At 37.2% G+C, this 17925-nt stretch overlaps 1 protein-coding gene across 6 annotated transcripts in view; it reads left to right on the top strand.

Moving 5' to 3' along the window:
- ATP13A3 (ATPase 13A3) overlaps positions 1–17925 on the top strand; it is a 92089-nt gene that overhangs the window by 39381 nt on the left and 34783 nt on the right. For all 6 annotated transcript variants that reach the window (XM_044252025.1, XM_044252027.1, XM_044252028.1 and 3 more), the window contains 7 exons: positions 387–575; positions 2285–2346; positions 6012–6162; positions 15968–16084; positions 17129–17146; positions 17240–17393; positions 17489–17609. In XM_044252025.1, coding sequence (XP_044107960.1) covers positions 387–575; positions 2285–2346; positions 6012–6162; positions 15968–16084; positions 17129–17146; positions 17240–17393; positions 17489–17609 — 812 coding nt within the window. The remainder of the gene's footprint in view (positions 1–386; positions 576–2284; positions 2347–6011; positions 6163–15967; positions 16085–17128; positions 17147–17239; positions 17394–17488; positions 17610–17925) is intronic.

The following is a 17925-nucleotide window of genomic DNA, read 5'->3' as shown; positions in this document are numbered from 1 at the left end:
TTACTTAATTGAAGGTACTTCTAAGAGACCTCGTCAAATTTCCCTTTTCCATTCCCTTTAGAGACAGGCATAGTATGATGCTGTTATTAAGAGTCTTTGTCTGATAGATGTGTATTGAACTTTGAAGTGTGTAGTGTGTGACGCATGTAGAGCTCTTAAAATGAAAACTTCCCTTAAAAATAGGTTTCATTCCACAGTCCATTGACAATTCACCGAGCTTCCTATTTTACAGCCTCTAAAGGGAAGAGGAATTGTAAATGGTTCATGAATGTAACTCTATACACGTTTATATGTAAAATTGAAAATGGTTTATGGATTCTTCACATTAGATAGTAAATATTTGATATGGGGGGAGGTCCTGACATTGATTTTTGTGTTAATTGTAGGTAGAAATTGGGGTAATAATTATCGAGTCTCTGGATATCATTACCATTACTGTGCCACCTGCGCTTCCTGCTGCAATGACTGCTGGCATTGTGTATGCCCAAAGAAGACTGAAAAAAATTGGTATTTTCTGTATCAGTCCCCAAAGGATAAATATCTGTGGACAGCTGAATCTTGTTTGCTTTGACAAGGTTGGTTCAGTTTCATAATCATTCTCAAAGGTTGCTTTCATGGCTTTTAAATACTTAGATTAAGATTTTCTGTATGTATTCTTTATCAACCAATTTACACTGATTGTTTAATGTTCTTCTAATAGTCCTCTTTTTCAACTTTCTTGGCACATGAATGATTTTTTTATATTTCTTCTCACTGCTTTTTTTTTCTTTTTCAATTTTAAATACTTTGAATATTGCTTATTTGCCAAAATCTACAATTATCTAAGTGATTCATATCCAGAATTATGCCATATAGTAGTAGTAAAAATTACATGATCTTTTGTTTTTAACAGAGTAAGCTCCATACAGATATATTTACTGGAATCTTATTGGTGTTATGTATATATGTTAAGTTAAAGTTTGCTCTGATATTTTATTGAATATGTTTCAAAATTATGAAGGTCACTGATCTTATGTGAAAGTAACAAATTATGTACCTGTGTGAAATATTCCTTGCCTCTTAATAAAGAATTTTTCTTCCTCTGCTGAAATTAGTTTTCTTAAAAGTTTTATTTTGAGAATTAAATATTAACCAAGAAACCTCCCATCAAGCTCTTCTTGGTAACTGATACGATAGGTATATGATTTTGTGCATGTTCACTGTTGAAGGGAAAAAATGTGAGACATTTTGTTTTTTAAAAAAATAAAATCCTGGAGCACCTGGTTGGCTCAGTTGGCCAAGTGTGCGACTCTTTGATCTCCGGGTTTGAGTTCGAGCCCCATGTTGGGCATACAGATTATTAAAAAAAAAAAAAATCATATCCCATGACTGCATTTCATATTTATCTGTTTGAAAAATTTCACTTATGCCTTTTTGGGGAACATTACTATTAAAATTTTTAAATGGTCAACAGAAGTGGAGAAGATACAAGTATAAAAAGCCTTCATTTATCCATTGCCCAGCTTTAACAGTTAATCAGCATTTTGTCAGTCTTACTTCATCTGTCCTCGCATTTTGAAGGTGGTACCATCAGACATTCTTTCACCAGTATACTTCAGTTTTATCTCTAGAAGATATTGCCCCCCCCAAAATTTATTGCAATACCATTATCTTACTCCACTTAACAAAATTAATAATTCTTGGTTTATCTAATATTCAGTTCTCATTCAGATTTCCTTGTCTTTCACAAAAAGTGCCTCAAATTTTACAATTTGTCTTTTCTATCAGAATCCAAATAATGATCGCATTGATTATAATTAATCTGTAACAGTTGCTTTTCTTGCCCCTTGACCTAAATCATCTTATTAAAGAAACCAGGTCATTTACATCCTGGATTTAGCCAGTTGCTTCCTCTTGGTGTCATTTAACTTGTTCCTCTTCCCTTTTTGGCTCCCTCTGTCCTACTGTCTCCTTCCTGTGTAGGCCTTTATTGAATGATAGGTTGATTGGTACGTTGTTCTGTTGTTGTTTTTTTTTGTAATACAAGCATATGAACGTATGGTTCAACACCTGTGCTCCCCCACCTGTCCAGAGGAACAGTACTGTAAGGAATGTTCTGCACATTTTCCCTAACTTTAGTTATTTCCTGGAAGTTAATCTTTATAACATATAGAGATCTTACTAGTTTCCTTTGTTGACAACTATATTCTATTTTACTATGTATATGTAGCGTAACTTTTTGTGGTTTCTGTTCTTGGAGGAATTACTCATAATTTGTACATGTTTGCTTTTTTTCTTTTTAAAGACTGGAACTCTTACTGAAGATGGTTTAGATCTTTGGGGGATTCAACGAGTGGAAAATACACGGTAAATATTAGCTAGATTTGATCATTTATTAGTTACTTCTTTTTTTTTTTTTTCTTTTTCCAATTTATTTATTTTCAGAAAAACAGTATTCATTATTTTTTCACCTATTAGTTACTTCTTAATAAGTATCTTAAATATGAAATATTCAAACAAAGTAATATGACAGCTGTGTACCCAGTACAAAGATTAAACAGTTAAGGGCGCCTGGGTGGCTCAGTGGGTTAAGCCTCTGCCTTCGGCCAGGGCATGATGTCAGGGTCCTGGGATCAAGTCCTGCATCAGGCACTCTGCTCCTACCCATGCGTTGCCTTCCCCTCCCCCCGGTCAGATAACATAGATAGATCTCTCTGTCAAATAAATAAATAAAATCTTAAATCTTAAAAAAAAAAAGATTAAAAGTTAACATTTTGTCATATTGGCTTCAGATCTCTTTCAAAAAGATATAAAATAATATAGATATTGCAAAAGTCTTAATCTATTCCTGCAATCATTCTGAAGTTGTGTTCTCTTACTATCTTTGCATGTTTTTATATTTTCTCTACATTCCCATCTGTCTCTAAACAAGACCTGTCTGTTAATAAACATACATGACTGATATACTGTACATCTTTTCACTTTCTTTGCCTCTTTAACATTGTTTTCAAGGTTTGTATAGATATAATTTATTAATCTTAACTATTGTTTAATATTCCATGATAGGAATGAACCATAGTATCTATTCTACGATGGGGCAGTTTCATTGTTTTCTCCCTTTCCCCTTTCACAGCTAGTGAGTGCTGCAATTGCAGTTCTTCTGTACAACTCCTGGTGAGCATGTGGTTGAGTTTCAGTAAACTAGCTTCATAAAGATATGGGTGCTGGGTGATAGGGCACCTGCATGGCTTCACGTTTAGTAGAGACTGCCTAGTTACTCCCTAAGTGATGCTGCTCACACTCTTTCCCTTCATACATGTAAGATCCTATTGCTCCAGTCTTTGGCGAACTTGGTATTGTCAGACTTCTCATTATTGCCACATGGATAGATCCAAAATGGTCTTTCATTGTGGCTCCTTGCAGTTTCCTCAGTACTTAATAAGCCAATCTTATTTTCACCTTTTTGGAAGGATGGTCTTTTAGCATTTTTCCGTGTATTGTCAGTTTGTATCTTGGCACAGTTTTTCTGCTGTGTTCCTAGTCTTATATCTTATTTATTAGAAGTCCTTTGCATTTTTGGGTGGTAATCTTTTTCAGTACTATGCATTGCAAAAATATTCCAACAGTCTTTCTGGTCTTTTTACTTCTGTTTTTGTAGTCTTTTGATGGCTTAGTTGTTTTATATCACTCTTCCCCCTCAGAAGTCTGTGGGATTTAGGTTTAGGGTTGAAGAGAATATTGCTTGGTTCATGTAATTTGAGAGTTGTTAGATCTTCTTGATTAGTAGTGTGTCACATTGTGACATTGTGACCTTATTTCTCCCTAATACGTTCTGCCTTAATTCCATTTCATTTTAAATTTCTGCAGTTATACATCCCGGCCTTCTTTGGTCTAATGTTTGCCCATTGTGTCGTCTTTTCCATCGCTTTGCTTTTTAATCTTCCTGTGCTGTTGTGTTCCCATTTGTAATTTCAGATATATTAGGACTTATTTCTGTAATTCCTCGCCCCAGTTCACACACACATTTTCTCAAATTTCTCTTTCATATTTGCGTACATTTTCTCAGAATTTATACATTTTAATCTTTTACTGCTTGTCCTTAAATTATTAATGGTCGTCTTTAGTGTCTTAAGTTCGTGGGTGTCTTTTTATTGGGTTTCTCTAACCCCCAGGAAACCCACGGACTGTAGAGTACTTTTTTGATTATTCCCCTCCCTTATTTATATGTATTTGTTCCACAGTATTTTATGATTAGGACTTGGGTTTTATACTCTGTATGCTGAAATTTCCCTCAGTTCAGGACTGTCTTTGCCAACCACTGTTGCTTCTGTCCCACTCCCCTGGACTGCATTGTCCTCAGCTGCACTTATTGGTGATGCTTTCCTTTTCACTTCTGAAGGATGGCGTAGCTGCGTAGCTTTCCAGGGTGTCAGCGGTTCTTCGAGCACTTTGATGGTGTGATTCCATTTCTCCCGACTCCTTTTCTTACTCTTGTTTTAAGAATACTTCTTTATCCTTGATTTTTGCAGTCTCTTTTTTATTTGTGTAGGACTCATTTGCTTCTTGATTCCAAAGATTCATGCTTTTCTTAAATTCTAGAAAAATTGCAGCTTTTTCCCTATTCTCTTATGACCTTTCCCCCATTCTTTGTTTTCTCCATCTGGGAATCCTAACCATAGGTTAAATAAGAAACTGCATTTGGTTCTTTGTAAATCTGATTTTCCTCCTTTCCCCCTCACCGTGGAGTTCTTTTTCTGTCTTTAATTTAAAAGTGCCCCCCCCTTTTGCATTCTTTCAGATTGCCATTCTATTATCTCAAATTTATGGGATTCTAATTCTGTCTTTGTTGTGTCTGTTGAGCCATGGGAATGTTTCCCAGTGCATTTTTTTAATTATGGACTTGGGCTTAGAAGAATTTTTCTGTGCGATTTCTTTGTGGCTGTGTTGTGGGAGCTCCTCTTTAGAGAATATTGACTGTGCTTGGCCGAGAGTGGTATCAGTGGTGCTAGATGAGCTTTAATGTTGCTTTCATACCTTAGGATTTTTGGACCTGCAGTAGCTGTGTTCAAACCCAGATCCTCTCCTGAATGGTGTAGTGGTTCAGAGTTGAGGTTCTAAAGCTGGACCTCCTGTGTTTGAATCCTTGCTCTGCCACTTTACATACTTTGTAACCTTGGAAACTTACTTCACCTTCTGTTTCAGTTTCTCCATCTGTAAGGTGGGGACAATAAAACCTATTCCTCTGGTGTGAGGAGAACATGAATCAGATATGTTTAAAAAAGTTAGTAGAACGGTGTCTAGCGCATAGTAAATATTATACAGATATTAGCTATTTTCTTGAACTTTGCGGGGGGGAAGAAATTAAGCTTATTCTTAGTTATGCCTTTGGTTGTGTAGTCCAAGATGCTCCATTTTTTTAGTTAATATATCCTTTTCCAAGGATGTTTTTCAAGAGCACTGGCTATTTTTGGTGAAAAAGATCCTCTCAGTTTGAACTCCCCACTTTGTACTTGGCCAGGACTTTGTCTTCTGTTTCTGTGTAGGTATTAAAGCCCAGGGCCTTAGGGTACTGAGCTGGCTCCCTTCCCTTCCTCCTCCCTCGCAGAACTCAGGTTCATACTCCTCTGTTTTCCTTTCCTTTCATTTTTGGCACTTGAAAATTTCCTTTTCTTGGTTACGAGCTTGGTTTCCCATTGAAAAGATCATGTTACACATTCATTTTGTGTTTTTGCAGAAGAGATTTTATGTATTCTGATATATCATATGCCATAGGCAGGAATTTTAATTATTTGGTATCTGGTATTTTCTTTCTTGGTTTGTCTGGCATTATTATTTAGAATCTTTGGTAATATGGTATTTTAGTTAAGAATAATTTACATGGAAGAAAATGTTTTTGAATGTCAGAAACTATAGTGAAAATACATGCAGAAATGCAAAATTTTATTTGCATATTTTAATTTTATAAAACAGTATGTATAGAATATTTATTGTCTTGGGACTTATGAATCTAATTCAGTACATTTTCTGTTTAGTTTCCTTTTGCCAGAAGAAAATGTTTGCAATGAGATATTGGTAAAGTCTCAGTTTGTTGCTTGTATGGCTACTTGTCATTCACTAACAAAGATTGAAGGAGTGCTTTCTGGTGATCCACTTGATTTGAAAATGTTTGAAGCCATTGGATGGGTAAGTTCAATATTTTAAAGCACAAGTAACTTTAAGAAAAATAATAGTAAAAACTACCTTGCAGAAGGAGATTGTTTCTGTTAGTTGTTTTGATGGTACCATTAAAGGAACTAGATAATTTCCAAAGATACATCCTTACAAAAAGATTCATAATTCTGTAAAAAAAAAAAAAAAGTGTCTGTTATAGGTAAATTAACTCAATTAAACACCTTTAACAGAGGATGACCTGCTCAGGTGCCTGCTTTATGTTTATAGCAGAAGTCAGCTCTCACCAACTTGGGGTAGTAGACTCTAGTCGGTAAGATGATCTTCAGCAGCAACAGTTGTTGACCACGGTGAAAAGTACGGCCAGCCAGGTGTCTTCAGTGTTTTTTTGTTGCTATTTTCTACGTTCAGTGTTTAGAGACACACACATACAGACACATACACGTTTATTTGTTTATAGCTTTCTGTTTTTGTTGGTGATCATTTTAATTTGAGTGCTTGCTGTGTTTTCTGGTTATCACTTCACAGCATTGAGTTCTTTTACAGATGCAATAATGAGCTTGGTTTTGAAGTTCCCTTATGACTTCTGAATTAATTATTTTCTTTTCCCCCTCCCTATACTTGGTTTTTTCCTTCATGCTTTTGGTTTTCATTATACATCTAGATGGTACTTCCATGTTTAAGAATGAAGGTTTGATTTGATAATTTTGGGTAGTTAGGATTTTATTCTTGCCTGTAGTGTGTTAGCCTGTTTTCTTGAGATGTGTCTTCCCTGAGGGAAGACTGACCAAGGGGAGTCCTGAGCGTGAGGGCTCCAGTGGGCGTGCCTCAGTCCAGAGGTGCAGAGTTACTTTACTAGCCTTTTAGGTTGCTCTCCTCACCTGCTCCCACAATGCTTGCCCTGGCGGAGCTGTGTTCTGGAGTGCCAATACTCCCATTAGCAGCCCTTCTTCCTCCTAGGTAGGTAGTTCATATCTCTAGGTGGTGACCCTGGTTTTCTTTTTTTTTGGCTTAGCTCCACTCTGGCTGTTCAGAAATGTACTTTTCCTGTATGTCCACTTGTATTTACTCTGGGCTACTATTGTTTCTTTCATTGGTATATCCATCAGTATGTTTCAGTTTGCCTTTTATATTTATATTTGAAATCCTTTTCCTTTTTTTTTTTTTTTAAACTTTCTGTTTACTTCTGTAGGTTTATTTATTTGGTTATTTATTTCTTTATTGGTATTTTGGTTAATGTTTTGACAGGGAGGGAGATGAATGGCTGGCCATCTTCTGATAGCTCAAAAGAAAAGCTTACCAAATTTAATTCTCAAAAGGCTTACAGAGAAAAATTTAAGAGTAAGGCAGAATAAGACTGATCAATTTTGATGTTCTCTAAAACTTCTGTCCAGCTGAACAGATTTTTAGTAGATTGAGTGTTCTGTTTGTAGGTCTTAAAAAACAACTGGTTTTATAATTAAGTTTGTACAATAGTATGTTTTGTTTACTCAGAGTTGCTCGATGTTTGAGCTTACCACAAAGTATCAATGGAATGTTTTCACATAACCAGACACTGCTGTTATGTGATGTGATCAATGCCATATAAGATATATTTCAATTTCAGACATGTTAAAACATCTTGCTATCCACTTGGTTAATTAGACACAGTTCCCTTCCCAGTCATTTTCCCATTGATTGATTCCTTCATTTTTAAGTCAAATTAGTTTATTGTTTTGTGTATATGTGTATTTAATACACATTTTGTTGGAATTATTTCACCAAAAATAAGTGTTTTTAAATTAATTTTCAGGCAGTTAGGGTAGTAGTATCTTAATCAGAAATGTTCAGTCTGAAACACTAAACTCCTGTCTTTGTGCCTCAATATGTGCTTGATCCAGTGTTTCTGCTAACCATATCTGAGTTCCATATTTAAATTTAAATCCAATTTAGTTAACATATAGTATATTCTTAGTTTCAGGGGTAGAATTTAGTGATTGATCAGTTGCATATAACACTCAGTGCTGACTTATTTCCATCCATGTCATTGCAAATAGCAAGGTTTCATTCTTTTTGATGGCTGTGTAATATTCTGGTGTGTGTGTTTGTGTGTGAGTCTGTGTGCCACACGTACCACATTTTCTTGATATATTCATCTGTCAATGGGCAGCTGGGCTCTTTCCATATTTTGGTTATTGTGGACATTGCTGCTATATACATTGGGGTGCATGTGCCCCTTGATTCACTGTTGTTTTATCCTTTGAATAAATACCTAGTGGTGCAATTGCTAGGTTGTAGGGTAGCTGTATTTTTAATTTTTTGAGGAACCTCCATACTGTTTCTCAGAGTGGCTGCACCAGCTTGCATTCCCACCAACAGTGTAGGAGGGCTCCCCTTCCTCGGCATCCTTGCTAACATCTGTTTCCAGAGTTGTTACTTTTAGGCATTCTGACTGGTATGAGGTGGCATCTCATTGTGGTTTTGATTTGTATTTCGCTGATGCCCAGTGATGTCAAGCATTTTTTCATGTGTCTGTTAGCCGTTTGTATGTCTTTGGAGGAAATGTCTATTCATGTCTTCTGTCCATTTTCTTGATTGGATTTTTGGTTTTTTAGGTGAGTTTTGTGAGTTTGTTACAGATTTTAGGTACTAGCCCTTTATCTGATAAGACCTTTTTGAGTATCTTCTCCCATTCCATAGGCTGCCTTTTAGTTTTGTTGCTTGTTTCCTTTGCTGTGCAAAAGCTTTTTATCTTGATGAAGTCCCAATAGTTCATTTTTGCTTCCCCTGGAAACATGTCTAGCAAGAATTTGCTACAACTGAGGTCAGAGAGGTTGCTGACTGTGTTCTCTAAGATTTTGATGGATTCCTGTCTTATTTAGGTCTTTATCCATTTTGAATTTATTTTTGTGTATGGTGTAAAAAAGTGGTCCAGTTTCATTTTCCTGCACGTGGCTGTCCAATTTTCCCAATCCCATTTGTTGAAGAGACCGTCTTTTTTCCACTGGATTTTCTCTCCTGCTTTGTTGAGGATTAGTTGACCACAGAGCTGAGTTTCTCTATTCTGTTTCTGTATTCTGTTCCATTGATTTGTGTGTCTGTTTTTGTGCCAGAACCATACTGGGGTTTTTCTGATTCCATACAAATTCCAGGATTGTCTGTTCCAGCTCTGTGAAAAATGCTTGTGGCATTTTGATAGAGATTGCAGTGAATGTGTGGATTGCTTTGGGTAGTATAGGCTTATACTTAAGCCTATGTTAAAATATTAAAATATTTTAACATTAATGTTAAATATTAATGTTAAAATATTTTAATGTTTAATGTTAAAATGTTTTAATGTCTAATGTTAAAATATTTTAACAATATTTGTTCTTCAATCCATGAACATGGAATGGTTTTCCATTTCTTTGTGTCTCCCTCAATTTCTTTTATAAGTGTTCTTCAGTTTTCAGAGAAAAAAATCTTTTAACTCTTTGGTTAGGTTTATTCCTAGGTATCTTAACAGTTTTTGGTGCAGTTGTTTGTTGAGTGGAATCAGTTACTTGATTTCTCTTTCTGTATAGAAATGCACCAGACTTCTGTGCATTGATTTTATATCTTGCCACTTTGCATTCTGCATACTGAATTCATGTATCAGTTCTAGCTGTTCTTTGCTGGAGTCGTGAGTTTTCTCCATATAGTATCATGTTGTCTGTGAAGAGTGGAAGTTTGACTTCTTTACTGATTTTGGATGCCTTTTCTTTCTTTTTGTTGTCTGATGGCTGAGGCTAGGACTGCCAGTACTCTGTTGAATAACAGTGGTGAGAGTGGACATCCCTGTTATGTTCCTGACCTTAGGGGAAATGCTCTCAGTTTTTCCCTGTTGAGGACGATATTTGAGTCTTTCATATATGGGCTTTTATGAAGTTGAGGTATGTCCATTTGTCCCTGCATTGTGGAGGGTTTTATCGAGAAAGGATGCTGTACTTTGTCAAATGCTTTTTCTTCAGCTATTAAGAGGGTCATATGGTTCTGATCTTTTCTTTGATGTGGTGTATCACGTTGATTAATTCGCAGATGTTGAACCATCCCTGCCCAGGAATAAATCCCACTTGATCGTGACAAATAAACCTTCTTTAAAAAAAAAAAAAAAAAAAAGATTTTATTTATTTATTTGAGAGAGAGAGAAAGCACAAGAAGTAGAGGGTCAGAGGGAGAAGCAGACTCCCTGCTGAGCAGGGAGCCTGATGCAGGATATGATTCCGGGACTCTAGGATCATGACCCAAGCTGAAGGCAGTTGCTTAAACAGCTGAGCCACCCAGGCACCTGTGAATAATCCTTTTAATGTATGGTTGGATCCTATTGGCTAGGATCTTGGTAAGAATTTTTGTATCCGTGTTCATTAGGGATTTTGGTCCATAATTCTCTTTTTTGATGGGTTTTTTTCTGGTTTGGGGGTCAAGGTTATGCTGGCTTCATAGAATGAGTTTGGGTTTTCCTTCCATTTCTGTTTATTGAAAGAGTTTCAGAAGAGTAGGTATTAATTCTTCTTTAAATGTTTGGTAGAATTCCCCTAGGAAGCCGTCTGGCCCTGGAGTCCTTTTGGTTGGGAGATTGTTGATTAATGATCCGATTTCCTTGCTGGTTATGGTTCTGTTCAGGTTTTCTCTTTCTCCCTGTTTCAGTTTTGGTAGTTTCTATGTTTCTAGGAATTTATCCATTTCTTCCACATTACCTAATTTGTTGGCATATAATTGCTTATAGTAGTCTCTTGTAATTATTTATATTTCTTTGATGGTGGTTGTGCTCTCCTCTTTCATTCATGATTTTAAAAAAGTAATTAATTAATTTTTATTTATTTTTAAAAGGTTTTATTTATTTATTTGACAGAGATTACAAGTAGGCAGAGAGAGGGGGGGGAAGCAGGCTCCCCATTGAGCAGAGAGCCCGATGTGGGCCTTGATCCCAGGAGCCCGAGATCATGACCTGAGCCGAAGGCAGAGGCTAAATCATTGAGCCACCCAGGCGCCCCCATGATTTTATTTATTTGGGTCCTTTCTCTTTTCTTTTTGACACATTTGGCCAAGGGCTTATCAATCTTGTTAATTCTTTTAAAGAACCAGCTTCTAGTTTTGTTGATCTGTTGTTTTATTGATTTCTGGTCTAATCTTTATTATTTCTCTTCTGCTACGTTTAGGTGGGTTTATTTGCTGTTCTTTTTCTAGCTCTGTTAGGTGTGAGGTTAGTTTGTGTATCTGAGACCTTTCTTATTTCTTGAGGAAGGTCTGTATTGCTGTATACTTCCCTTGTAAGCCCACCTTTGCTGCACCCCAAAGGTTTTGAACTGTGTTTTCATTTTCATTTGCTTCCATGTATTTTTTTAATTCTTTAATTTCCTGGTTGACCCATTCATTCTTTAGTAGGATATTCTTTAACCTCCATGTATTTGTGGTCCTTCCAGATGTTTTCTTGTGGTTGACTTCAAGTTTCACAACATTGTGTTCTGAAAATACACATAGTATGATCTCACTCTTTTTGTACCAGTTGAGTCCAGATTTGTGACCCAGCATATGATCCATTTTCGAGAACGTTCGATGTGCACTTGGAAAGAATGTGCATTCTTCTGCTTTAGAGTAAGTGTTCTGTATATATCTTTCAAGTCCATCAAGTCCAGTGTATCATTCAAAGCTCTTGTTTCCTTCTTGATCTTCTGCTTAGTTGATCTGTCCATTGCTATGAGTGGGGTGTTAAAGTCCTCTACTATTATTGTATTATTATCAGTTGACTTATTTAATTTTATTAATTGATTTATATATTTGGTTGCTTCCAAGTTAGAGGCTTACATGTGTGCAGTTGTTAGATCTTATTGGATAGACTCCTTTATTATGGTATAGTGTCCTTCATCTCTTACTATAGTCTTTGGTTTCAAATCTAGCTTGTCTAATATAAAGATGGCTACTCCAGCTTTCTTTTGATGTCCATTGGCAGAGAGAGAGAGTAGGCAGAGAGGCATAATAAATGCTCACTTTGAACCTGGAGGTGTCTTTGGGTCTAAAATGAGTCTCTTGTAAGCAGCTTATCAACAGATCTTGTGTTTTTAATCCATTCTGATACCGTGTCTTGATTAGAGCATTTAGTCCATTTTACATTCAGAATAATTATTGAAAGTTACAAATTTATATGTATCAAAAATGGATCTAAAAGCAGTCTACATTGGTTATCAGATATGGCTGGGCCTATAGTTTTCCATGACAACATTTGACCACTGAACTCCCAGACCACCATAGGGAATGACTGCCTTGGGCCAAGAACTTTTGCCATATCCATTACACTCATCTGACCTTTTTCTCAACAGATTACCATCTCTTTTATCATTTGGAACTCTAAGAAAGAGAACATTCTCTAATAGAGAAAAGTAATTGAAAGATTTGAGTAAATTTTAACATGCTGAATTTTATAAATATATGGTATTTGGAGAAATTTGTCACTGGGGGGAAAGCAGTTAATGCTGACTTTTGGTTGAATAAAACTTTTCTTTTTCTGGAAAAAAAAGATACTGATTTAGTGCTTTTGTATTATGTGTTAACTCTCTGTTCCTGTAGATTGTGTCTGTACCTTTCTAGTCTTTATTACTTTTGGTCTCTCTGCCTGAAGCATCCCCTTTAATATTTCTTGCAGGGCTGGTTTAGTTACATGAATTCCTTTAGTTTTTGTTTGTCTTGGAAATTCTTTATCTTTCCTTCTATTCTGAATGAAGACTTCCTGGATAAAGTGTTCTTGGCTGCATATTTTTCCCATTCAGGTCATTGACTATATCATGCCAGTTCTTTCTGGTCTGACAGGTCTCTGTGGACAGGTCTGCTGCCAGCTTTATGTGTCCTCTTGTCTTGAGCTGCTTTCAGGATTTTCTCTTTATGGTTTTGTAATTTGCAAGTTTCACTGTAATAATCTGTTGTGGTGTTGACCACTTTTCGTTGATTTTGAGGGGAGTTCTCTGTGCCTCTTGGACTTGAATGCCTGTTTTCTTCCCCAGATTAGGGAAGTTCTCAGCTATAATTTGTTAAAGTAAACCTTCTATCCCTTTCTCTTGCTCTTTTTCTGGGACCCCTGTAATATGGATATTATTTTGCTTTATGGAATTGCTGAGTTCCATAAATCTACCTTAGTGATCTAATAGTCTTTCCCTCATCTCTGCAGCTTCATTATTTCCATAATTTTATCCTCTGTATCACAGCTTTGTTCATCCTCATTTTTATGACCTCCACTTGGGACTGCATCTTGACTATAGCATTTTTAATCTTGGCCTGACTGGATTTTAATTCTTTCATCTGTATAGTAAGGGATTCTCTCATGCCTTCATTGCTTTTTTCAAGCCCAGCTAGTATCTTTATAATTGTTGTTTTAAATTTTAGCTCAAACATCTTAGTTATGTCCATATTGATTAAATCCCTGGCTATGAGTATTACCTCTTTTTCTTTATTTTGGGGGAAATTTCTCCATCCTGTCATTTGTCAAGAAAAGAAAAATAGAAAAAGAGGGGAAAAAACCCCAATAACAACAAGAAGGGACAGCTGGGTGACTCAGTTAGTGAAGCAGCTGCCTTCAACTCAGATCATGATCTTAGGCTCCTGGGATTTAGCCCTGCTGGTTCCCTGCTCGGCGGGGAGTCTGCTTCTCCCTTTCTCTGCCCCTACCCCTGCTCGTACTCTGTCGCTCAAATAAATAAGATCTTAAAAAAAAAAAAAGTAACAAAAACTTCAGAAGTGTTTCTGGTGTGTGCTGTGTGCACTCTGCTGTTGTGTTTTGGCTTCTCTATCCAGCTGGTCTGTCCTCTACAGAGTCCTTCTGTGCTTGTAGTGGGGAGTGTTTGGATCTTTAACTTGGTGTGCTTTGATTTGTCTGTTAATTTGGAAAGAAAGAAAAAAGCCTGATCCAAGACAGGAGAAAAGGAACAAAAATGCAGACAGACAAAAAACTGTAAACTCCTGATGCCAAAGAATGAGAAAGAATGAAAGAAAAAAGAGTGAGGAAAGAAGAAAAGAAGAAAAAATATATAAGCCTGTTCTAAAAAATAAGAGTAGGAAAAAAAAACCAACAAATGAACAAAAAATTATAAGTCTGATACCCCCCCAAAAAGATAAAGAGAAGAGAGAAAGAAAAAATATAAAGTAAAAGATAAAATAAGAAATGGAAAAATTAAAAAAATTTAAAAATTAAGGAAGAAAAGAAGAAGCAAGTCTGGTCCTCTTTCCACCAGAAGCTGACATTTTGGAGCACTCTTTAATCAGTAGACTTGGTACATGTGGAAGCCTATGTTGGTCTTCTGAGGGAGAGGCGTGCTGTGCTGGTTTACAGGCTGGCTTGCCCTTGTAAAGACGCCCCTGTCAGGTCAGGGGGCAGGGTTTAGTGTAGGGGACTGCAGCCTCCGGGGAGGCATTGTGTTTCTCTCAGAAGTTGCACAGAGCTGGTGTGGGGCAGGGATGGTGGTGGAAGAGGAAGGATATGGCATCATTCTACCTTCTTGTCCCTGGGGAGGGAGCTCCTGGCTACCGTTCTGCAGGAGGCCCTCTCAAAAAAGCCCATAATTTCTTGTGTCCCAGGCCTTTGTCATTTCCCTGTTCTTTACCTGTCTGGTTCCTGGGCTGTCAGTACCCTTGGTGCCACGGATCTTCTATATTTTTATCTCCAGCCTGTGGCTGGGATTCAAAACTCCCAAATTTCAAGGGGCCTGGCAAGGTGTGTACCCACTCCCGTCCCTATCCTGGAGGAGAACCTTGTGGTGCACTAGTACCATGTTGTCCGGGAAGAACAGTCATACAGCTCACACACACACAGGCTAGAGTTCCTGTGACTCACAGCGGAAAGCCGCAGCTCAGTCCCCGACTCTGTCTCAGAAAAGCAGTTGACAGAGGCTGAATCCATTGTGGTAGACAGCGAAAAGTGGAAGCGAGGTTATCTGCACTCATTGGTTTAGGTCTGTTGTGGCTCAGAGTGGAAAGCTGCTGGGAGGTTATCTGCCCTCTGTGCACACCTCTGTCCCTGCTGAGCTCAGTGGCTCACAGCTGACCTTTTTTGTCCTTGGAGAGGCAAAATACGCTCTTCCAAATGTATGATGGGAAAGCAGCACTGTCTCCCACATGTGACCCAAAGGGTCTCCTGGTCTTGGCTTACAGTGTGCTCCCCACCTGCTGGGGTCTCTCCTGCTCTCTCCCTCTTTCTTACTTTGCTGCTTGAAAGGGTTCCTGCTCCTTCGGGGCTCCTTGGCTTTCCTCCCCTCCCAGTTCATGGCTCCAAACCCTGCATCTGCCACATTCTCTCCAGCTGTGCAGATTGTTTTCTTATTCCTACTTGCTCAGAACGGTTGGATGTTGATCTGGCTGTGTTTGAGGGACAAGGCGAGCTCAGCTTTCCCCTACGATGCTATTTTAAATCCTCCCCTGTGCTCTGTATACTTTTGCATCCTTTCCTGGTAGCAGAAGATAATCCCTGGATGATAGACTGAACATTTGTGGTACTGCAGGAATCTTCTGGGTTTTTTTTGTTTGTTTGTTTGCTTTTGTTTGGTTTTTTTTTTGCAGAGAATCTAATTCAGCAGATTGTAAGAGCAAAATGAGAAGTTTTTCTCTGTTCTCTGGTTCTTTATCTCACTTCTAACCTCTGCTTCTCATCTTCCATGGGTTGTCAGAACTTTAACTAATTTCGCTTATATTTTACTCTACTCACTAGTAGAGCACTGCCTTTTTTTTTTTTTTTTAAATTACTGAAGGTAACCATAATGTTTTTTAGTGTTTTGTTTTGTTTTTAAAGTAGAACCAGTGAATTGAATTTTATGAAGTAATGTGTTGGATATTTTCCTTTCAGATTCTGGAAGAAGCAACTGAAGAGGAAACAGCACTTCATAATCGAATTATGCCCACTGTGGTTCGTCCAGCGAAACAGCTGCTTCCTGAATCCACACCTGCAGGAAACCAAGAAATGGTGTGAAATCACGTTAAGTTGGATAATAAACTGTTGATGCTCATGTTTAATCCTCATTTTGAAATGTTGCTAGAAGATGAAATCACATGTCCTTTATTTAACTTATGCAGATAAGAGTATTTTTTTTTTTTAAAGATTTTATTTATTTATTTGAGAGAGAGAGACAGTGAGAGAGAGCACGAGCGAGGAGAAGGTCAGAGAGCGAAGCAGACTCCCCATGGAGCTGGGAGCCTGATGCGGGACTCGATCCCGGGACTCCAGGATCACGCCCTGAGCCGAAGGCAGTCGTCCAACCAACTGCGCCACCCAGGCGTCCCCAGATAAGAGTATTTTAACTGCATTTATCCAAAGCTACACACCTGATGTGTTTCAAGCACTATTTTTGTAAAACATTAAGATTTAATTCTCTTTACCATTACTTTTCCTTCCTGTTTATTGAGCAACTTAGTGTCTTGTGATTTAGATACATGGTGATTTATCTTTTTAAATTGCAACTGTAGGGGCACCTGGATAGCTCAGTAGGTTAAGCAACTGCCTTTGGCTCAGGTCATGGTTCTGGAGTCTTGGGATCAAGTCCCGCTTCGGGCTCCCAACTCCATGGGGAGTCTGCTTCTCCTTCTGACCTTCTCTGCTCTTATGTTCTCTCTCGCTCTCTCTCTCAAATAAATAAGTAAAATCTTAAAAAAAAAGAGAGAAGAAAAATAATAAATTGCAATTGTATTCTTAGGATTCAGTAAAAGATACGTGGAAGGCTTTATTTTTAGGTGAATTTTAAATTATGTTCCCCCTTAGTTTCTTTTAGTACTTAATATGTTAATATTTTAGGATAGCAAAATTATTTGAAAATACTGAAGGATGTATTTTTATTAAATGAGAGGTAGTAGAGAAGCAGTCTTGAAAGCTGAGTTTGAAATAATCAAAGGTCCTTGCTATTTTTTAAGTAATGTTTTGTGGATGTATCAAGTTTTCATTTTTTTTTTTTAAACTTGAGCACGTTAATGAACCTAAATGGTATTTTCTTTTTTCTTTTCGCTTTATTTTTAGGAGCTGTTTGAACTTCCAGTAAGTAAAGAATGTTTACTTGTTACTTAAGTGTACTTGCTTTAATTCTGAAAAAATAGTAAATGCTTTATGCATCTTTTTGAAATTACACAGGCTATTTATGAGATAGGAATTGTTCGCCAGTTCCCATTTTCTTCTGCTTTGCAACGTATGAGTGTGGTTGCAAGGGTGCTGGGGGATAAGAAGATGGATGCCTACATGAAAGGAGCGCCTGAGGTCATTGCCAGTCTTTGTAAACCTGAAACAGGTAAGGAAGCAACTAGGCTTTGAGTGAAATTCTGGTATTTGGGTGAGATTGTATTTGCAATTTTAACAATAACATTAATTTTTTCCTTTTTAAAGTTCCTGTTGATTTTGAAAAAGTTTTAGAGGATTACACTAAACAGGGCTTCCGTGTGATTGCTCTTGCGCACAGAAAATTAGAGTCAAAACTCACATGGCATAAAGTACAGAATATCAGCAGGTAAGGTTGATGAACGTTTTTTCTACAGTTTTTCCAATAATGTTCGTTTATATGAGTCATATATGGCAATTTGTATGTTGTATTTATTAAATATTTGTCGAATGTATGCAACTGCACTTAATGCAGTGTTTTGTTTTAGGTGATTGAGATACAAGTACAGCTCTTCAGAACTCTTACCACTTTGTTTGTTGAATATTTATCTAGTGCCTGCTATGTGTCAGGCATGTTTTAGGAATACAGTTTTAAAATGTAAGCATAATTCTCTTGTATTTTGGTCTTCCCAAAGAATCTACTTGGTTTTGCCCAGTGGTTGGAA

The sequence above is a fragment of the Neovison vison genome, chromosome 6, assembly GCF_020171115.1.
Source record: "Neovison vison isolate M4711 chromosome 6, ASM_NN_V1, whole genome shotgun sequence".
In the NCBI taxonomy this organism is placed as follows: domain Eukaryota; kingdom Metazoa; phylum Chordata; class Mammalia; order Carnivora; family Mustelidae; genus Neogale; species Neogale vison.
The sequence above is the reverse complement of the archived record's forward strand: the minus strand, read 5'-3'. Positions and strand labels throughout refer to the sequence as shown.